Source organism: Lactuca saligna, chromosome 9 (assembly GCF_052625555.1).
Source record: "Lactuca saligna cultivar CGN05327 chromosome 9, ASM5262555v1, whole genome shotgun sequence".
Classification (NCBI taxonomy): domain Eukaryota; kingdom Viridiplantae; phylum Streptophyta; class Magnoliopsida; order Asterales; family Asteraceae; genus Lactuca; species Lactuca saligna.
In genome coordinates, this window is record NC_136425.1 from 47,662,082 (window position 1) to 47,677,341 (window position 15,260).

General features: G+C 30.2%; 2 protein-coding genes across 2 annotated transcripts; one reads left to right on the forward strand and one right to left on the reverse strand.

Annotated features, from left to right (window-relative positions):
• The first annotated feature begins 7,591 nt into the window (after positions 1 to 7,591).
• LOC145015078 (cathecol O-methyltransferase 1-like) lies at positions 7,592 to 11,381 on the forward strand. Its single transcript, XM_078973523.1, has 4 exons — positions 7,592 to 7,986; positions 10,518 to 10,828; positions 10,934 to 10,998; positions 11,085 to 11,381. The coding sequence occupies exons 1-4, from the start codon at positions 7,607 to 7,609 to the stop codon at positions 11,379 to 11,381; spliced, it is 1,053 nt and encodes a 350-aa protein (XP_078829649.1). The 5' UTR covers positions 7,592 to 7,606.
• A 4-nt stretch (positions 11,382 to 11,385) lies between these two features.
• LOC145015077 (ER membrane protein complex subunit-like protein) lies at positions 11,386 to 13,863 on the reverse strand. Its single transcript, XM_078973522.1, has 8 exons — positions 13,414 to 13,863; positions 12,761 to 12,823; positions 12,567 to 12,662; positions 12,419 to 12,466; positions 12,216 to 12,287; positions 12,050 to 12,108; positions 11,854 to 11,956; positions 11,386 to 11,748 (listed from the first exon to the last, which is right to left on the reverse strand). Exons 1-8 carry the CDS (start codon positions 13,741 to 13,743, stop codon positions 11,581 to 11,583), a joined length of 939 nt encoding a protein of 312 aa, XP_078829648.1. The 5' UTR covers positions 13,744 to 13,863; the 3' UTR covers positions 11,386 to 11,580.
• Positions 13,864 to 15,260: the final 1,397 nt, after the last annotated feature.

Genomic DNA, 15,260 nt, shown 5'->3' on the forward strand with positions numbered 1-15,260 from the left:
TCTACAAAACGGGAGGAGATTCAAGTTACTTGATAAGAATATTTGATGTAACACCCAAATGAAACATCAAGGCTAGGATCCAACACAATACTCTACAACCTAGAAGAGGGATGTCGTAATCTAGTTGCAGAATATTTGAAGGTATGTAAATGACGATTTACCAATTTCCACCATGAAAAACAAAAATGAAGTTTAAGTTTTAAATGAATTGAAACTCCTAGATCTTTTGAGATTCATTGAACCTTTCAATGGCATGTTTAATCTCCATTATGCCCTTCATGTTTGTGACTGGGATGCTGAGGATCACAAACAAGGTGTGAATAACCATGTGAATCAACATGGTGCACTCAATGCAACTATCACCTAATCAATGTGACGGTTAGCCACACACACTCCATTGATCTATGATAAACATCAAGCCACCCTTCATTACCAGTGACAAACCCAAATTAGTGTGTCAGTTAACCACGCACGTTCCACTAACGTTTGACAAGGGTACAAAGTGTAATTCCATATATTAGCATACAATTTCACATTTTGCATAAAGTAACTATAATTTGGGAATTTGTAAAAGCATTTAGTTACTTTGTACTTCATTATACTTATAATGGAAGGTTTCGTCCTATGTTACCCATTCGGCTAACGACCCTCCACTAGTCAATAGTGCGGTCGGTAAGAGTGGATACTCATTCAATCGTCATTTTATAGGCAATTTCCTTAAACACCCCTTATAAACCAGCTTCGTGAATGAGGCCTACTAACGGTAAGACTAACTGTTTACTCATATATATACATACATACAGATATATATATATATATATATATATATATATATATATATATAATATTAGAGTTTTAATGATATATATAGTGTAGGGTGTATTTTATACTTTTAAAATACTAGGTGGTCTAATTTAATAAATTATACTTTAAATTTAGTTAAATGTAAACCAAAACTTTATGGAACTATTAACTCTATTTTAATTATACATTTAATTAACTTAATAAAACCATAAGAATGTAATTTGAACTTTTCAAAAATACTAGGGTTTTAGAATTTAATATTTCAAAATTAACTTTTAATCAAATTTCAAATTCCAAAACTTGATGGCAAAGTTTGACCTTTTCAAAACTTAGGGTTTAGAATTTGAATATTTCAAAATTAAACTTTTAATTAAAATTTAAATTCCAAAAACTTGAGGACAAGTTTTGAAATTTTTTTCAAAACATTAAGGTTTAACTATTTAAATTTCAAAAACAAAAACTTTTAAGTTCAAATTTAAACTATGAAACCCAAAGGATGTGAATTAAAACTTTTCAAACTTACTAGGTCAAATATTTGTCTAATAATAATCCTATATTATCCATATTTAACCAAATCCATCAATTTTCATAAGGATAAACATTCCAAACATGAAAATTCGATTTTAGGTAATAAAAACGAGTTTTGGTAATTATCCTTAACAAAATCTGCTCAAAAAATCAAAAAACCCGGCAACTGACTCGTAAACTCATCGAGCTCCTACTCCAGACAGCAAAAACTTTCGATTTTCTGATTTTTGGCAGTTTAATTTTGCATTTATTCAATAGAAAAACGACCTAGGCTCTGATACCACCATTGGGTTTTGAGCATAACATAAGTCCTATGGTGTTCATGCAACCATAATTGCTTGGATATAGTTTTTCTACTTTGAACATGAAATAAACTTCCAAGACTTACAAACCCTAGATCTAGCATACAAGTAGTCAAATTAACATATAAACTAGGGTTTCAATCTTACCTTGATTGTTATGTAGCAATAACAATCTTAATCCTTCTTGTGATTGGATTTGGAAAGCTTAGTGCCTCAAATGTTGCACCTCTAATGGAGTCACAAACACCATAAGCAATAAGGACGAAGAAGGAGAAGAGAGGAGGCACCAAAAACATCCAGAAACCCTAGAGTAACTCTTGTCCACGTTTTTCGGGGCTTAAAGATCCTTTAAATAGGTAGGCTATTAGGGTTATCTAACAAGGAACCCCTAATTTGGTCATTTCTTTTCCCACACATTTCATGGGAACCTTGGAAACCAGACGTCTCCATATAGTGCCTACTGTAACTGGACGGATTCCGTTGTCAGGTTTAAGAAAAGGCGTGAGAGGAGCGGATGCAACAAACTCTGCTAAAATGGTCGGACATCTTCCTGCTAACCATAAATTAACCACTGAAGTGATAGCACGTATGAGATTTGTGGCTATAGCAGACCTTTCTCCATAAAGGGTATCCATTAAGTGTTGAGCCATCAAACCATCTCTCCCATAAGAAGTTCCTCTAGGGAAAGATTTGATGCAACCAAATACACAGTCAAAGTCTGCTACAAGGGGAGGTTCAAAAATCATGGGGCTCGGCATGGATGGGGGTGGCCTGAAAGGGTTTTTGTCCTCCAAAGCTTTAATAGTATCACCATTATATTGCGCAACACCCGATGAACATAACACTTTCACATCTTTAATAGTATCACCATTATATGGTGCAACACCCGATTAAGGTATGCACACTTTAATTTTAGATCATATACCAACTTATATCGTAAAATAACTAACAGGTGATATACCAAAAAAGAATTATACATCAACTTATCCTTATAACATATATTATTAAAGATTATATATATATATATATATATATATATATATATATATATATATATATATATATATATAGATCCGGTAAGAAATTTTTTTTTGTAGGAAGGTAACAAGTTTTTTTTCTACATATTTTTTTTACGAACAAAATAAATGAATCACTAGATGATTCATTTGTAAGATGATTCACAAGAAAAAATTCCCAAAAAATATCTTTATGATTCATTTTTAAGTAAATTAAGAAAAAATTCATTTTTATGATAATTTTAGTGAATAACAACAAAATCATTGTATAAATGAATCATCGAGATGTTTTTTTGAGAATTTTTTCTTGTGAATCATCTTACAAATGAATCATCTAATGATTCATTTTGTTTGTTCGCGAAAAAAAATATGTAGAAAAAAAACTTCTTACCTTCTTATCAAAAATTTCCTTCTTATTTGATATTGACTCTCTCTCTCTCTCTCTCTCTCTCTCTCTCTCTATATATATATATATATATATATATATATATATATATATATATATATATATATATATATATATATATACACTTTAACGTTAGTCAAACAGATGCTTTATAGAGTTTTTTACCATAACAAGGTGAGTGAAGAAAATATTTATCATTTTAGTGTAATCTTGAAAATATTTACCATATTAGTATTATTTTCATTTTTTTTATTTTTCAGTCTTTCTTAATGGTTTTTTATTTTAAATATCCAAATTTTTTTCTTTTTCTCTTTTATTTTACCTTTTTATTATTTTGTTATTTTTTTTAAATAATAGTTTTTATTTTATTTTTTTTTCTTTTTTTAAATAACAATTTTTTATGTTTTTATTTTTATTTTAAATATCCGTTTTTCTTATACAAACATTTAACCATCAAATTTTAGCCATTGTAAATTAAAGGTACAATATATTTTAAGGTGCAAAAACTTCAATATTACACATACAATATTTTTAAGGTAAAAAATATAAAAAAAATATAAAAAAACAACTTATTGTTTTTTACAAAAAAAAATAACACCACAACAAAATTTAAAAAAACTCGTGCATTATTTGTCACAAAAAGAAAAACATCACAATTAACTTGAACTTTAACCGATACCAAATCATTAAACGTAAAAAAAAAATTAAAAAAAGAAAAGAAAAAGAAAAGAATAGTTACAATAATACCATTAAAAAAAAATCTTTACAATTTTATCTTATGATGTTTTCTTTGATCACCTTTTATTTAGTATGTGACCCGCATATATTAAAAGTATATATATATATATATATATATATATATATATATATATATATATATATATATATATATATATATATATATATTTCTAGATTTTTCAATATGTGACAATTTTTTTTTATCAAGTTAGACTACTTTCGAGCATCCATTCATTTAAATTTGCAATATATATAACAAAGTTAGGAGAGTTTTAGTTTTAAAATTGTGATATTTTATACGTGTTTTTAATGTAGCGCATATCAAAAACAAATATCCTCTTGTTTATTCTCTAGATTTGGTAAAAATTTGGTTGGCAAAAGACCATATGAATTTTGAAAATTGGCCAAACTTCTAGTAAATACCAGAGGCTTAAAGGTTTGTATAATTCTTACATTTATGTATTATGATTACGACAATAGTTTTTGCATTTTAAAATATATTGTACGTTTAATTTACGATGGCTAAAATTTGATAGTTAAAAGTTTGTATAAGAAAAACGTATATTTAAAATAAACATAAAAAAATTGGTATTTAAAAAAAATTGTTATTTAAAAAATAACAAAATAGTAAAAAGATAAAATAAAAGAGAAAAAGAAAAAAAATGAATATTTAAAATACAAAACCATTAGGAAAAGTTGAAAAATAAAGAAAAATAAAAATAATACTAATACATTAAATATTTTCCAGAATAAACTAAAATGATAAAAATTTTCTTATTTTCTTCAATCATCCTATTACAATCAAAAACTCCTATCGTCGATGAGTATGGGCCAAACCTAAGATTCTAGTTTGAAAAATATCAAAATTTGCAAGCCAATTAATAAACAGTGAAACCAAAAATATCAAAATTTGCAAGCCAATTAATAAACAGTGAAACCAACCATATAATTCCATGCAGCTTGTTGGTGAATTCCAATAAAGTATTATCAACCTAAGTTTCTATAAATCGGAGATAAAGTTGGCTACCCAATTATTGTAAATTGGTTTGTGAGAAGCAATTCACATATTCAACCGGTTACATTGAATCGAAACTTCGACAAACCGTTCGTTCGGAATGAAATTTGTTTATGTTTGTTTATTTAATAAATGAACGAATATAAACATGAATTCCCGTTCGTTTAACTAAACAAATGAGCATGAACAATGATCACGCATAGCTCCTTCTCCTCCCGTGCTTACCTACAAAGGAAATCTAAGTGCTCAAGTTTCAACTCATTTTTCTCTTTTTGTAGTAAATTGTGTTCATCGAACTTCGCTTTCCTTTTCGCCATATGATGTGCTTTCATCTCAACATCATCTGCATATTTTGCAGTGTGCTTTGCCATTTCACGTCCTGCCAGTTGTCGTGGCGGGGAGACCTCCTCGATGTCATCCGGAATCTCATCGATGTCGGCGTTGAGGTCAATGTGAGTTTGTGTGTCTGAAACGTCTAGCAAACTCGAATTTTGAGACCTCTTCGATTAAACCTTCGTTGATGTAGGAGTTTTAAGCCATTTTGGATCTATTCGAATCATCTCCCATACTTTATCAAACTCAAACACATGACACATCGTGACCTGACTGAAGCATGTTGTAAACTGCCTTGAATTTTGTGCACTGTTTATTTATTTGTATCCATTTACTACTAAGCATATCGTAATTGCAATATGGTTTTCTCTTTAAAAGACCGTGAAATTTGGTGAGCACTACTTCCCAATAAGCACATTTCTTCTGCCCATTTCTGTGACTTTCATTTTTTGAACTCCCACACCACGTTTCCGCTAAAGTGTATTCCTCCTCCGGTATCCATAATTGTGGAATTTCATCATTTTCCGTGAAAACAACTTTTCCTTTTCGTTTCCCTTTTCATTTGCCTTTCCGTCTCCCTCTCCTACTAGTAACGATTTCGACCAACGGTTATGTTGGTAGTGGTTAGGTGGTTGTTTGTGTTTGTGGCATCAAAGAGAAAGTCGAGAAAAGGTTTTGTTGTGATCTTGGGTTTTACCAAAAAAAAAAAAAAAAACAATTGTCAAATGTAGGGTAATGAAGGGAATTGGATTGGAGTTGAGGTGAGATTGAAACAAGTTCCTTGGTATGTGATTTGTGGTGAACTTTGAGAGGATAATAGGTTAAAATAATTTCCATAAACGGTAAATTCGAGAGGAGAAGTTGTGTTTGGTTGTGGGTTTGGGTTTGGTAAAGGGGTGTTTGGGTTTTACTCTATTTTTTGGTTGAGGAAGTAGTGAATTTTATAAATGTAGAGAAAAAGAAAAGAATTGTGTAAAAATATAGGGTAAAACGTGTAGTATTTATAGGTAAGAAAATAAGTTTTTTTTATTAAATTGACCGTTTATCAACCGCGTAGTAAGCAACAGTCATAAATCTCCCGTTTCAATCAATCGTAACACGCATGAGAGGCACTATAACGAGGAAGGGGTGGTGTGTTCCCCATTACCATGTCGTTATGGGTATGCCACATCAGCCTTAATGGCATTGTGGTGACCCATACCGTTTCGTCTAATAAATCATCTCTAATAAATGAATATTTTTTGTCACATGTCAATCTCTAATGAGTTTTGATACTTGTTATTTTGTGATATTTTTTAAATAAATAATATCCACATGTCAATTTATGATTTTTTTTCAATTTTTAAAATTAAAAAGCCACATAATATTATACTTTTATATATGTAAAGTATCAAATGTAATAAATATTATAATGAATTGTAATTAATATTTTCTTCATTCCTTATTTTAAAATTTTATTTAAAAAAATACTTATTATTTACTTTTTAATATTTTATTTTTTTTAATCAACTCGTGTAATACACGGGTTTTACACCTAGTCCTCTCTAATAAATGAATGTTTTGTTATCATTTGTCACACTCTCATTTAATTTGTCAAATATCATATTGTGGTTATATATGATTAATTTTTTTTCCACATGTAATTTTATGAGTTTTTTTTACTTTATTAAATTTTACATAGTATTTTAATGTAATAATTGCAATAAATATAATAATAAATCGATATTAATTTCACTAATAAACCTATCTTTTAATTGCAAAACATCAAAATTAAAGCTCATTAGCTTTTTGTTTATTTAAATTATTTGTTTAAATTTAAAAGATAAAAAACATTTTCATTATAATAAATCATTATTTTTCTTATTTTCTTATAAATTCAAGTTCTCAAATTTATATTTAAAAAAAAATTAATTAACCTTTATAATACATAAGTTTTACGACTAATATATATGATATACCAAATAAATTATATATCGATTTCCCATAATAGCATATTTTAGTAAAGATTATATAGACCCAATATAATTTTAGTCAAAATAACCTATATTGATGTGTATAGTCCAAAAATAAGATTCTAGTTTGAAAAATATCAAAACTAACATATAAACTTGTAGCATAAAATAATAATTCTGTGATATACCAAAATACATTATATATCAACTTACCACCATAGCGTATACTCGTAATCTTATATAGGCATGGTATACTTTTAGTGAAAATGACCTGTGTTGCTATATGTATGGTGGCCAAACCTAAGTCTAGCTTGAAAAATATCAAACTTAGCAGGCTAATCAATGATTCCTAAAATCGTGAAATCAGCCAAATTAATCTACCTAAATTGTGTAGCGAGTTTCTATATGATTACATATATCAAGAGGGGTCAATTGAGGTATGGAGTGCTATAAGGTATTACCATCAAAGTTTCTATAAATTAGTTATAAAACGGATTGCTCAACTGTTGAAAATGGGTTCGAGGGAGGAGGATTTCGCATATGCAATGCAGCTGGCTACCTCTACATCATTGCCCATGGTGTTGGTGACTGCAATCAAGCTCAAGGTATTCGAGACAATAGCCGAGGCGGGGCCCGGTGCACAACTCTCGGCTCATGAGATCGTGTCTCGTTTGTCCATTACAAACCCGAGTGCCCACCAGATGCTCGATCGAATGCTTCGGTTGCTCGGTAGTTATTCGGTTGTCACTTGCAATCAACGAGACCATGAGTTGGGATTGGTTCGAGTGTATGGACTCACCTCTATTGCCAAATACTTTATTCCAAACAAAGATGGGGTCTCTTTATGTCCTGTTATGGAGTTGCTTCAAGATAAAGTGTTCATCGAAAGTTGGTATGTCGAATTTGTACACGTAATTTTAGTTTTTGTTTTAATCGTATTTTCTACGAATTTTGATTTGCATATTCTATTAAAAAAATGAATCAACTATTTGATGACAAGTTATAGACGTATTTAATATGCATAAAGTCTGATAATAACGTATTTTTTATTTATCTCACTTAAGTTTTTGTTTTTCTCTTGCAAAACCTATTCATTGTAGTTTTAAAAATGTATCATTTAAGTCATTCGGTAAAAAACGTCTCGACATTCTTTCGTCGGTTAACATTTACGAAGTGTATTAGTTGAAATTCTAACAAGTTACAACAGTTATCCCAACATATTTTCAAAATACTTTGTTGGTAACTAATATATTTTGTCAATTGTTTAGTTTTTTTTCTTGTTGAATCTTAGCATATGTACTTTGTATATGATCTAGACTGATTGTATTTAACCAAAATATTGATGATGAAATTACTAAAAAGTTAACGTGCCTAATTCTAGTTAAGGTCAAAATTAGGCATTAAACTATTAAATTTATGCTCATTTAATAACTAAACTTTGTTTAAGATTTTAAATGTCCCTGAATTTGTTTTTTGGTTATCTAAGGCCATTGAATTTTCTCTTGACTATCTAGTTTCTTACATTTTTTACGATTCATTTTTATAACTTCTTTTTTACATTTTCTTTTACTTCATTTTTACATATTTTTCACTTCTTTTACTTCATTTTTACATATTTTTCAAATTATGAAAATGTTTTAACAAAAAAATAAAAAATAAAGTTGCAAAAATGGATTGTGAAAAAAAAAAGATACGGAAAAATGAATTTTGAAAAACATCTAAAAACAAAGTAAAAAAAAAGTATATAAAAATGAAGTTGTAAAAACGAATTGTGAAAATCAAAGCAAAAAAAATTAAGTTGTAAAATCATATGTGAAAAAACTTGTTAAAAAACAAATCACAAATTAAGGTAATCTTTTAAAGTTTACCCGTTGAGTCCCTAGAGTTTTTGTTGGGCTTTATGGGTCCCTAAACTAGAATATAACCTGCTTTTTTAGTCTCTGTCAGCTTGTAATAACCGGTTCAGTGACCTTTTAGACCAAAAAAACTCACATTGTGCTCCTATAAAGCCAAAAAATAAGCTCAGAGATCAATTTGTACCAAAAAAAACTCTCATTTTCTTCTAAAGTCGATTCACACTTAATTCGTACACTTATTAACCAAATGTTCATCAATATTTTATTTAGCCGTTACAGCCACCATAACTCACCTTAATCACCATTGAATTAATATCACAACAGTCAGATCCAAACACCCTTATTCCTCCCTTTTGTCTTATGAAATAAGTCACCATTGGAGCACCCATAACCCACAAAAACCATCAGTCAGCCACCATAACCAATCACCTGCAAATCGAAGAAAAAAAAGATTAACTCTCGTTTTCTCTGTGAGCCTCATCAGACCCACGCATCCTTCTCAACATCGCATCCATCAAACTTGCAACTAGGAGAGACAATGAGAGGCAGCTTGTGCGATTTTGAACAGAGAATAATGAATGAGAGGGTCAATTCCTTGAAGAGGTGAAATCGAATCAAAGAAAATAGTGGAAGGGTTTGTGATCGAGAATCAATTAGAATGGGAAGAGGATTGTGATCTTTGGTGAGTGTGTGTGACGATCGAGGGTGAAGACGGAAAGAAGAGCAGCGATTGATTTCTTGGGAGGGCACGAATTGAGTGTGAATCGGTTTTAGAAGAAAAAAAGAGTTTTTTTTGTACGAATTGATCCCCGAACTTATTTTTTTGGCTTTATAGGGGCACAATGTGACTTTTTTTGGTTTAAAAAGTCACTGAACCAATTATTACATGTTGACAAAGACTAATAACAAGTCATATCCTAATTTAGGGACTCATAAAGCCCAAAAATAACTTTAGGGACTCAACGGGTAAACCCTAAAAAGTTCGTAGGGCATTTGTGTCGGTTTCCCTAAAAGGAATAGTAAGAGATCTAGCCAAATAAAAAAAAAAGTTTAATAACCTTAAAGCATCTTTAATGATTGAAACTTCAAAAACTTTTTATATTTTCACTTACTTTAATTTAACAAAATACTATCATCCTGATCATAAATAGTTTTCCAAAAAAAACTTACTATTTTATCTTTATCTATATGAAATCTTATAAAAACATCATTAACTAATTTTATCTTTTAAGCACACATAACTAGAACACTATATTTTATGTTGGTGAATGGTATAATATCAACTTTGGTGTTACACGATTCACCAACATCAATTCAGTTTAGAGCAACTTTACACCAAATTTGGTGTAAAAGTTAGGCTTTAGTGTTGGGTTGTTTATACCAAGTGAGATAAAATTTGAAAGTACAATGACTATGCATGTATGAAAAAAAAAATCTAATTGGAGACGTCAAAATTATATTGTTATTTACTTATTTTATGATTGATCTCATTTCATATAATGTATGTATGTATGTATGCATGCATGTAAGTATTGACATTACATTCTTTTTTTATTCCTTGAACAAGGTTTAAACTTAAAGATGCAGTGCTAGAAGGTGGTGTTGCATTTGACAAGGTTCATGGAACACATGCATTTGAATATCCAGCATTAGATGCTAGGTTCAACAAGATTTTTAACAATGGCATGCTGAATTTTACTACAATCGTGATGAATGAAATTCTCAAGTGCTACCATGGCTTCGACAACCTCAAACGTGTTGTTGATGTTGGAGGTGGTCTTGGAGTTGCTCTCAATATCATTACATCAAAACATCCCACCATTAAAGGCATCAACTTTGATTTGCCACATGTGATCCGACATGCACCAGTTTATCCAAGTATATTCATCTAGTCGTTAGGCACACAATCAAACAAAAGCCATCACAATTAGGTTGGTTTCTTGATTTTAGTTTTAACATTTTAGAAATTGATGATGAATGTAGGTATAGAACATATCGGAGGAGATATGTTTGAAGAGGTTCCACAAGGTGATGCCATTTTTATTAAGGTAATCAATTTTCCTCGAAACATGTTACATACGTTTTGAATTTAACATCTTATTAGCTAATGGAAATACGAAATCCATTATAATAGTGGATACTGCATGACTGGAGCGATGATCATTGTGCAAAGTTGCTAAAGAATTGCTACAAGGCTTTGCCAAATGATGGGAAAGTTATTGTAGTTGAATACATTCTTCCTTTTTTGTCAAACACAAGCTCTTTTGACAAAGTCACTACACATGTGGATGCAAGCATGATGACACAAAACCCTGGAGGAAAAGAGCGCACTGAGGATGAGTTTCTTGTGTTGGCTAAAGGTGCGGGATTCAAAGGGATTCGAAAAGAATGCTGTGTTTGTAACATGCACGTGATTGAATTTTACAAATAGAGAGTTATGGATAATGATATTTGTTAGAATAATTTAAAAGAAATCTTTTATGTAATAAAACAAGAACATGTCACTAGGAAAGCTGTAACAATCCCTTTAATCGTCTCTTCAATACAAAAAAATCGGTCATCCTGTTAACTGTGAAACATGTATCATTGTCATTTTACAAGACTACTACTTAATGACATGACAGGTGGCATCAACGTCTTCTTACTGCTGCACTTTGTCCACGGGGGGCGGCACCAACTGCCTGCGGTGTTGGGGCACCACCACCACCACCACCACCAGCCGCCTGTTCCTCAGGCAGGTTCATGGCTTGGGTGACAGCATTCATCACAACAAGTCCGAGAGGAATCAAGTACATCCACTGAAACAAAGGGAATTATGAAAATCAAGTTTCATCACAAACACCAAAAAATAAATTAAAAAGAAATAAAGAAATAGAGCATTGTGTAAAAGAAAGACTACTCACATATTTAGCCCAAAAGGACCTCTCCTCCAATGGCTTTACACCTTCCTCATTTCCTACTCCTGTCTCAACACCACCAACAATATCTTCTGAAAATGATGGAGTCCTGTTTAAGTTGCAACAAACAACTTTTAATAAACCAGATTCTTTCTATACTCAAAAAGTGAAAAAAAGAAAATAAAAAACATGGAAATTTCACCTTGGTGCCAGCTCGCTGTACTTTAAGACTGTGTGAGAGTTGAAGGACCACTTTGAAGGCTGGTTAAAAAACAACAAATCACATACCAAATATAAAAGGTCAATTTATAAAAACTAAAAAAAAAAATTATAACATAAGGTATCCATGTCACTACATATTAACTTACCAAACTCAACTGCCTAGGATACTGGCATCCCCCCAAAGAACCATAGTTGACAGCTAGAATGTTAACACCTTCCTGTGATGATACAGAATGAGTACAAGATTTACAACTATATGTATATTTGGTGTTATAATGAATGTAAATCAAGGAAATAAATAGGCAGATATATAATTTATACTGTAAGTGTGAGGTCATTTAAGAATTACCATGTGTATAATAATATGTTCATCCAAGCTACCCTTTGGGAGACATCTCTGAAGTAAATAGAAAGAGAGTCAGCTCTTTTAAGCAATTTATATCACAAAAAAGAATGATGCATAAGCCATAATGTCTGATTAATGGTTTTAAACTTACTGCCTTCACTGAGGAAATGACATACTCTTTCCCAGAAGGGTTTAATACATTAGATGGTAACCTAATTCTGTAGAAGTCATCACTTTCCAGTAGTTGCTGAAGAAACATGTGATGAAAAAGTAGAATTGAGTTAAAACAGGTAAAGTTTAAACAGAATGGATATAATCAGAAAGAGTATGTTGATGAAGAATCACTTTAAACTTCTCCTTCTCTGTTGCAGTAAGATCGTTCCTTGAGAACCGAAGCTTTGTAAGAATCTGATGCACATGATAGATGCCAAATCAGCAAAGAGATTAAAGATCTTCTTATAATGTTAGAGGTATAGAACTGTAAAGGGAACACATGCATATATCAGCTGCAAAGGGACAGTTACACTGAGCTTCATGGCATAACAAAGTGACAACAGTGTATGCTATTTTTATTTGCATTCAGTTACTTTACAAAATATTTCTTTTGACAAGTTATTAATCTTCAGACAGACTAAGAAAGATAGTTATGAAATTTTGAGAGGCAATGGTAAATCCTATGTTTCTTCCATGTGCAATTACCAATAATCATATACGTTTGAAGCGATCAACAACTGGGAAATCCTGAATCAAATAAATAACAAGCAGTGTTCGCCTTCGCAATTGATATGTTTTTTTTTTTTGCAATTCAGAGTAAAGAATCAACTACATACTGTAAATCGCATAACAAATAAAGCAAAATGAGAAAGCATTTCAGTTTAATTCCTAGCAAATCTAATCAGTTATCAGGTACTAGTTCTGTAGTATAAGATTCAAATTTGCAGCACTCGTATACTCCACATCTCCATACAAATTCACCACCAACTATAAAACCATCATACCTGTCCGCCATGAGCAGAAGTCTTAAGTCGAGCAGTAAAAGTGCCGGCGGCGGAGAACTCATCGGAATCCTCGAACGCGTGTTCAAGAGCGAACTGAACTCTAGAGTCAGATTCAGAATCTACCGATCTCTTCCTAGTAGGTTGTGGAGGGGAATGAGGAAGAGATATGACTGGAGGTGAGGATACCGTAACATCGATATCAGGTGAACGGCCGCCTTCTAGACCAAATTCTTCATCGTCGACGAGAAGCTCGTCGGATTGAAAAGATGAATTCGATACTATCAAGAGAGTGAAGAGGAGCAGGAGAATCAAAGATTTGGGGAATTTCATCGTGGAAGGGTGGAGGATTTGCAGATCAAACCACTGTGCTTGTATGCAAGAGTTCCGTACCAGCCCCCTTCTTTTCGAGTTTCAACCCTTTTTCTTGTTGCATCTTCTTGTATATATGATCTGATAACGAATCAAAATGTTTAAACACGTAAAAAGGGTTAATGTCACAATGGTAACTTGATAAATGCAATTTCAAATATTCTACTTTACCTTTTTACAATTAGAAAGAATTTTATATATGTTCTTCTTAAATATCAAAATATCATATTTATCCAATTTAATTTCCTAAATATCATATTTACCCTTCATAAAAATACTAAATATTATATTTATCCTTCATAAATTTTCAAAATATCATATATGTCCTTTTTAAACATCAAAATATCATATATACTCTTTTTTAATATCAAAATATCGTATATGTACTATTTGAACATTAAAATATCAATAATAATATCTAAAATATCCTCCATCTACAACATGATAATAACCAACAATACCAAAAACTAAACAATCAAAATATAAATTTCATAGAAATGGTTGAAGGTGAATCTTTTTGTTTGTCAATACATTCCAATAATTTAGATTTTCACATTCCATTATCATAGATGTAAGGATAACGTGGTTAAAATCTTTAATTATTATAATAATTCTACGGTATAAAAAATAATTATAACATATTAAAAACATTATAAAGAATTATTTTGGCAAATATAATATTTTGAAGGTTTACTAAGGGTAAATATGATATTTTGAAGTTTAAAAGGAGTATATATAAAATTCTCCCTTACGATTATCTATATGTAATTCATAAAACTAAATGTCCAAAAAAATAAATTTTTTATAGAAAATAACCATTTTTTAGATTTTAAATACATTTACATTTGAATGCATTATTTCATACTTGCTCTTTAAATTTAAAGTTTTTTTTCATTCTTTAAAAAAATGTCAAAGAAACTTTTCTAAATATTTATTTCAAAATAATTAATATCATCTTTTTAAATAAAATGTTTAAATTTATGTGTTTTTAAATAAAATGTTTAAATTTATGTTTTTTATAACATCATATATATATATATATATATATATATATATATATATATATATATATATATACACACACCTAAATCTAAATATTTTGTGGTTCACGATCATTTATCTATCAACTTCATTTATCTATCAACTTCATATATCAGATGTCATTTGATTTTTGATTTTATGTCTTAATACCATATGTTAATATTATATATAGTTCTTACTACTATATTTGTTTCACTTTTTATTTAATTTTATTAAAAAATAAAATTTTTTCTTAAAATTGTGGAATTGTTCATGAAATTCCAAAAACAAATTCAAACTTCACAATTTTAGTTTGAAATCTGGATGTCAGTTTCGAATTTCGAATGTTGATCCAAAATGTATTTTTTTGTCAGAAAATATATTTTTGTTCGGTCCAGAATGCTTTAATCAGGAATTGATGGTTATTTTGTCAAAACATAAATGATTTTTTAAAATAC

Coding starts and splice junctions, on each gene's coding strand:
- LOC145015077 (XM_078973522.1), bottom strand. CDS start 13,743: ATGAAATTCCCCAAATCTTTGATTCTCCTGCTCCTCTTCACTCTCTTG. Junction 12,663..12,760: donor CAGAGAAGGAGAAGTTTAAA/GTGATTCTTCAT, acceptor ATGTTTCTTCAG/CAACTACTGGAAAGTGATGA. Junction 11,749..11,853: donor GGTCCTTTTGGGCTAAATAT/GTGAGTAGTCTT, acceptor CCTTTGTTTCAG/TGGATGTACTTGATTCCTCT.
- LOC145015078 (XM_078973523.1), top strand. CDS start 7,607: ATGGGTTCGAGGGAGGAGGATTTCGCATATGCAATGCAGCTGGCTACC. Junction 7,987..10,517: donor AAAGTGTTCATCGAAAGTTG/GTATGTCGAATT, acceptor TCCTTGAACAAG/GTTTAAACTTAAAGATGCAG. Junction 10,829..10,933: donor ACATGCACCAGTTTATCCAA/GTATATTCATCT, acceptor TGATGAATGTAG/GTATAGAACATATCGGAGGA.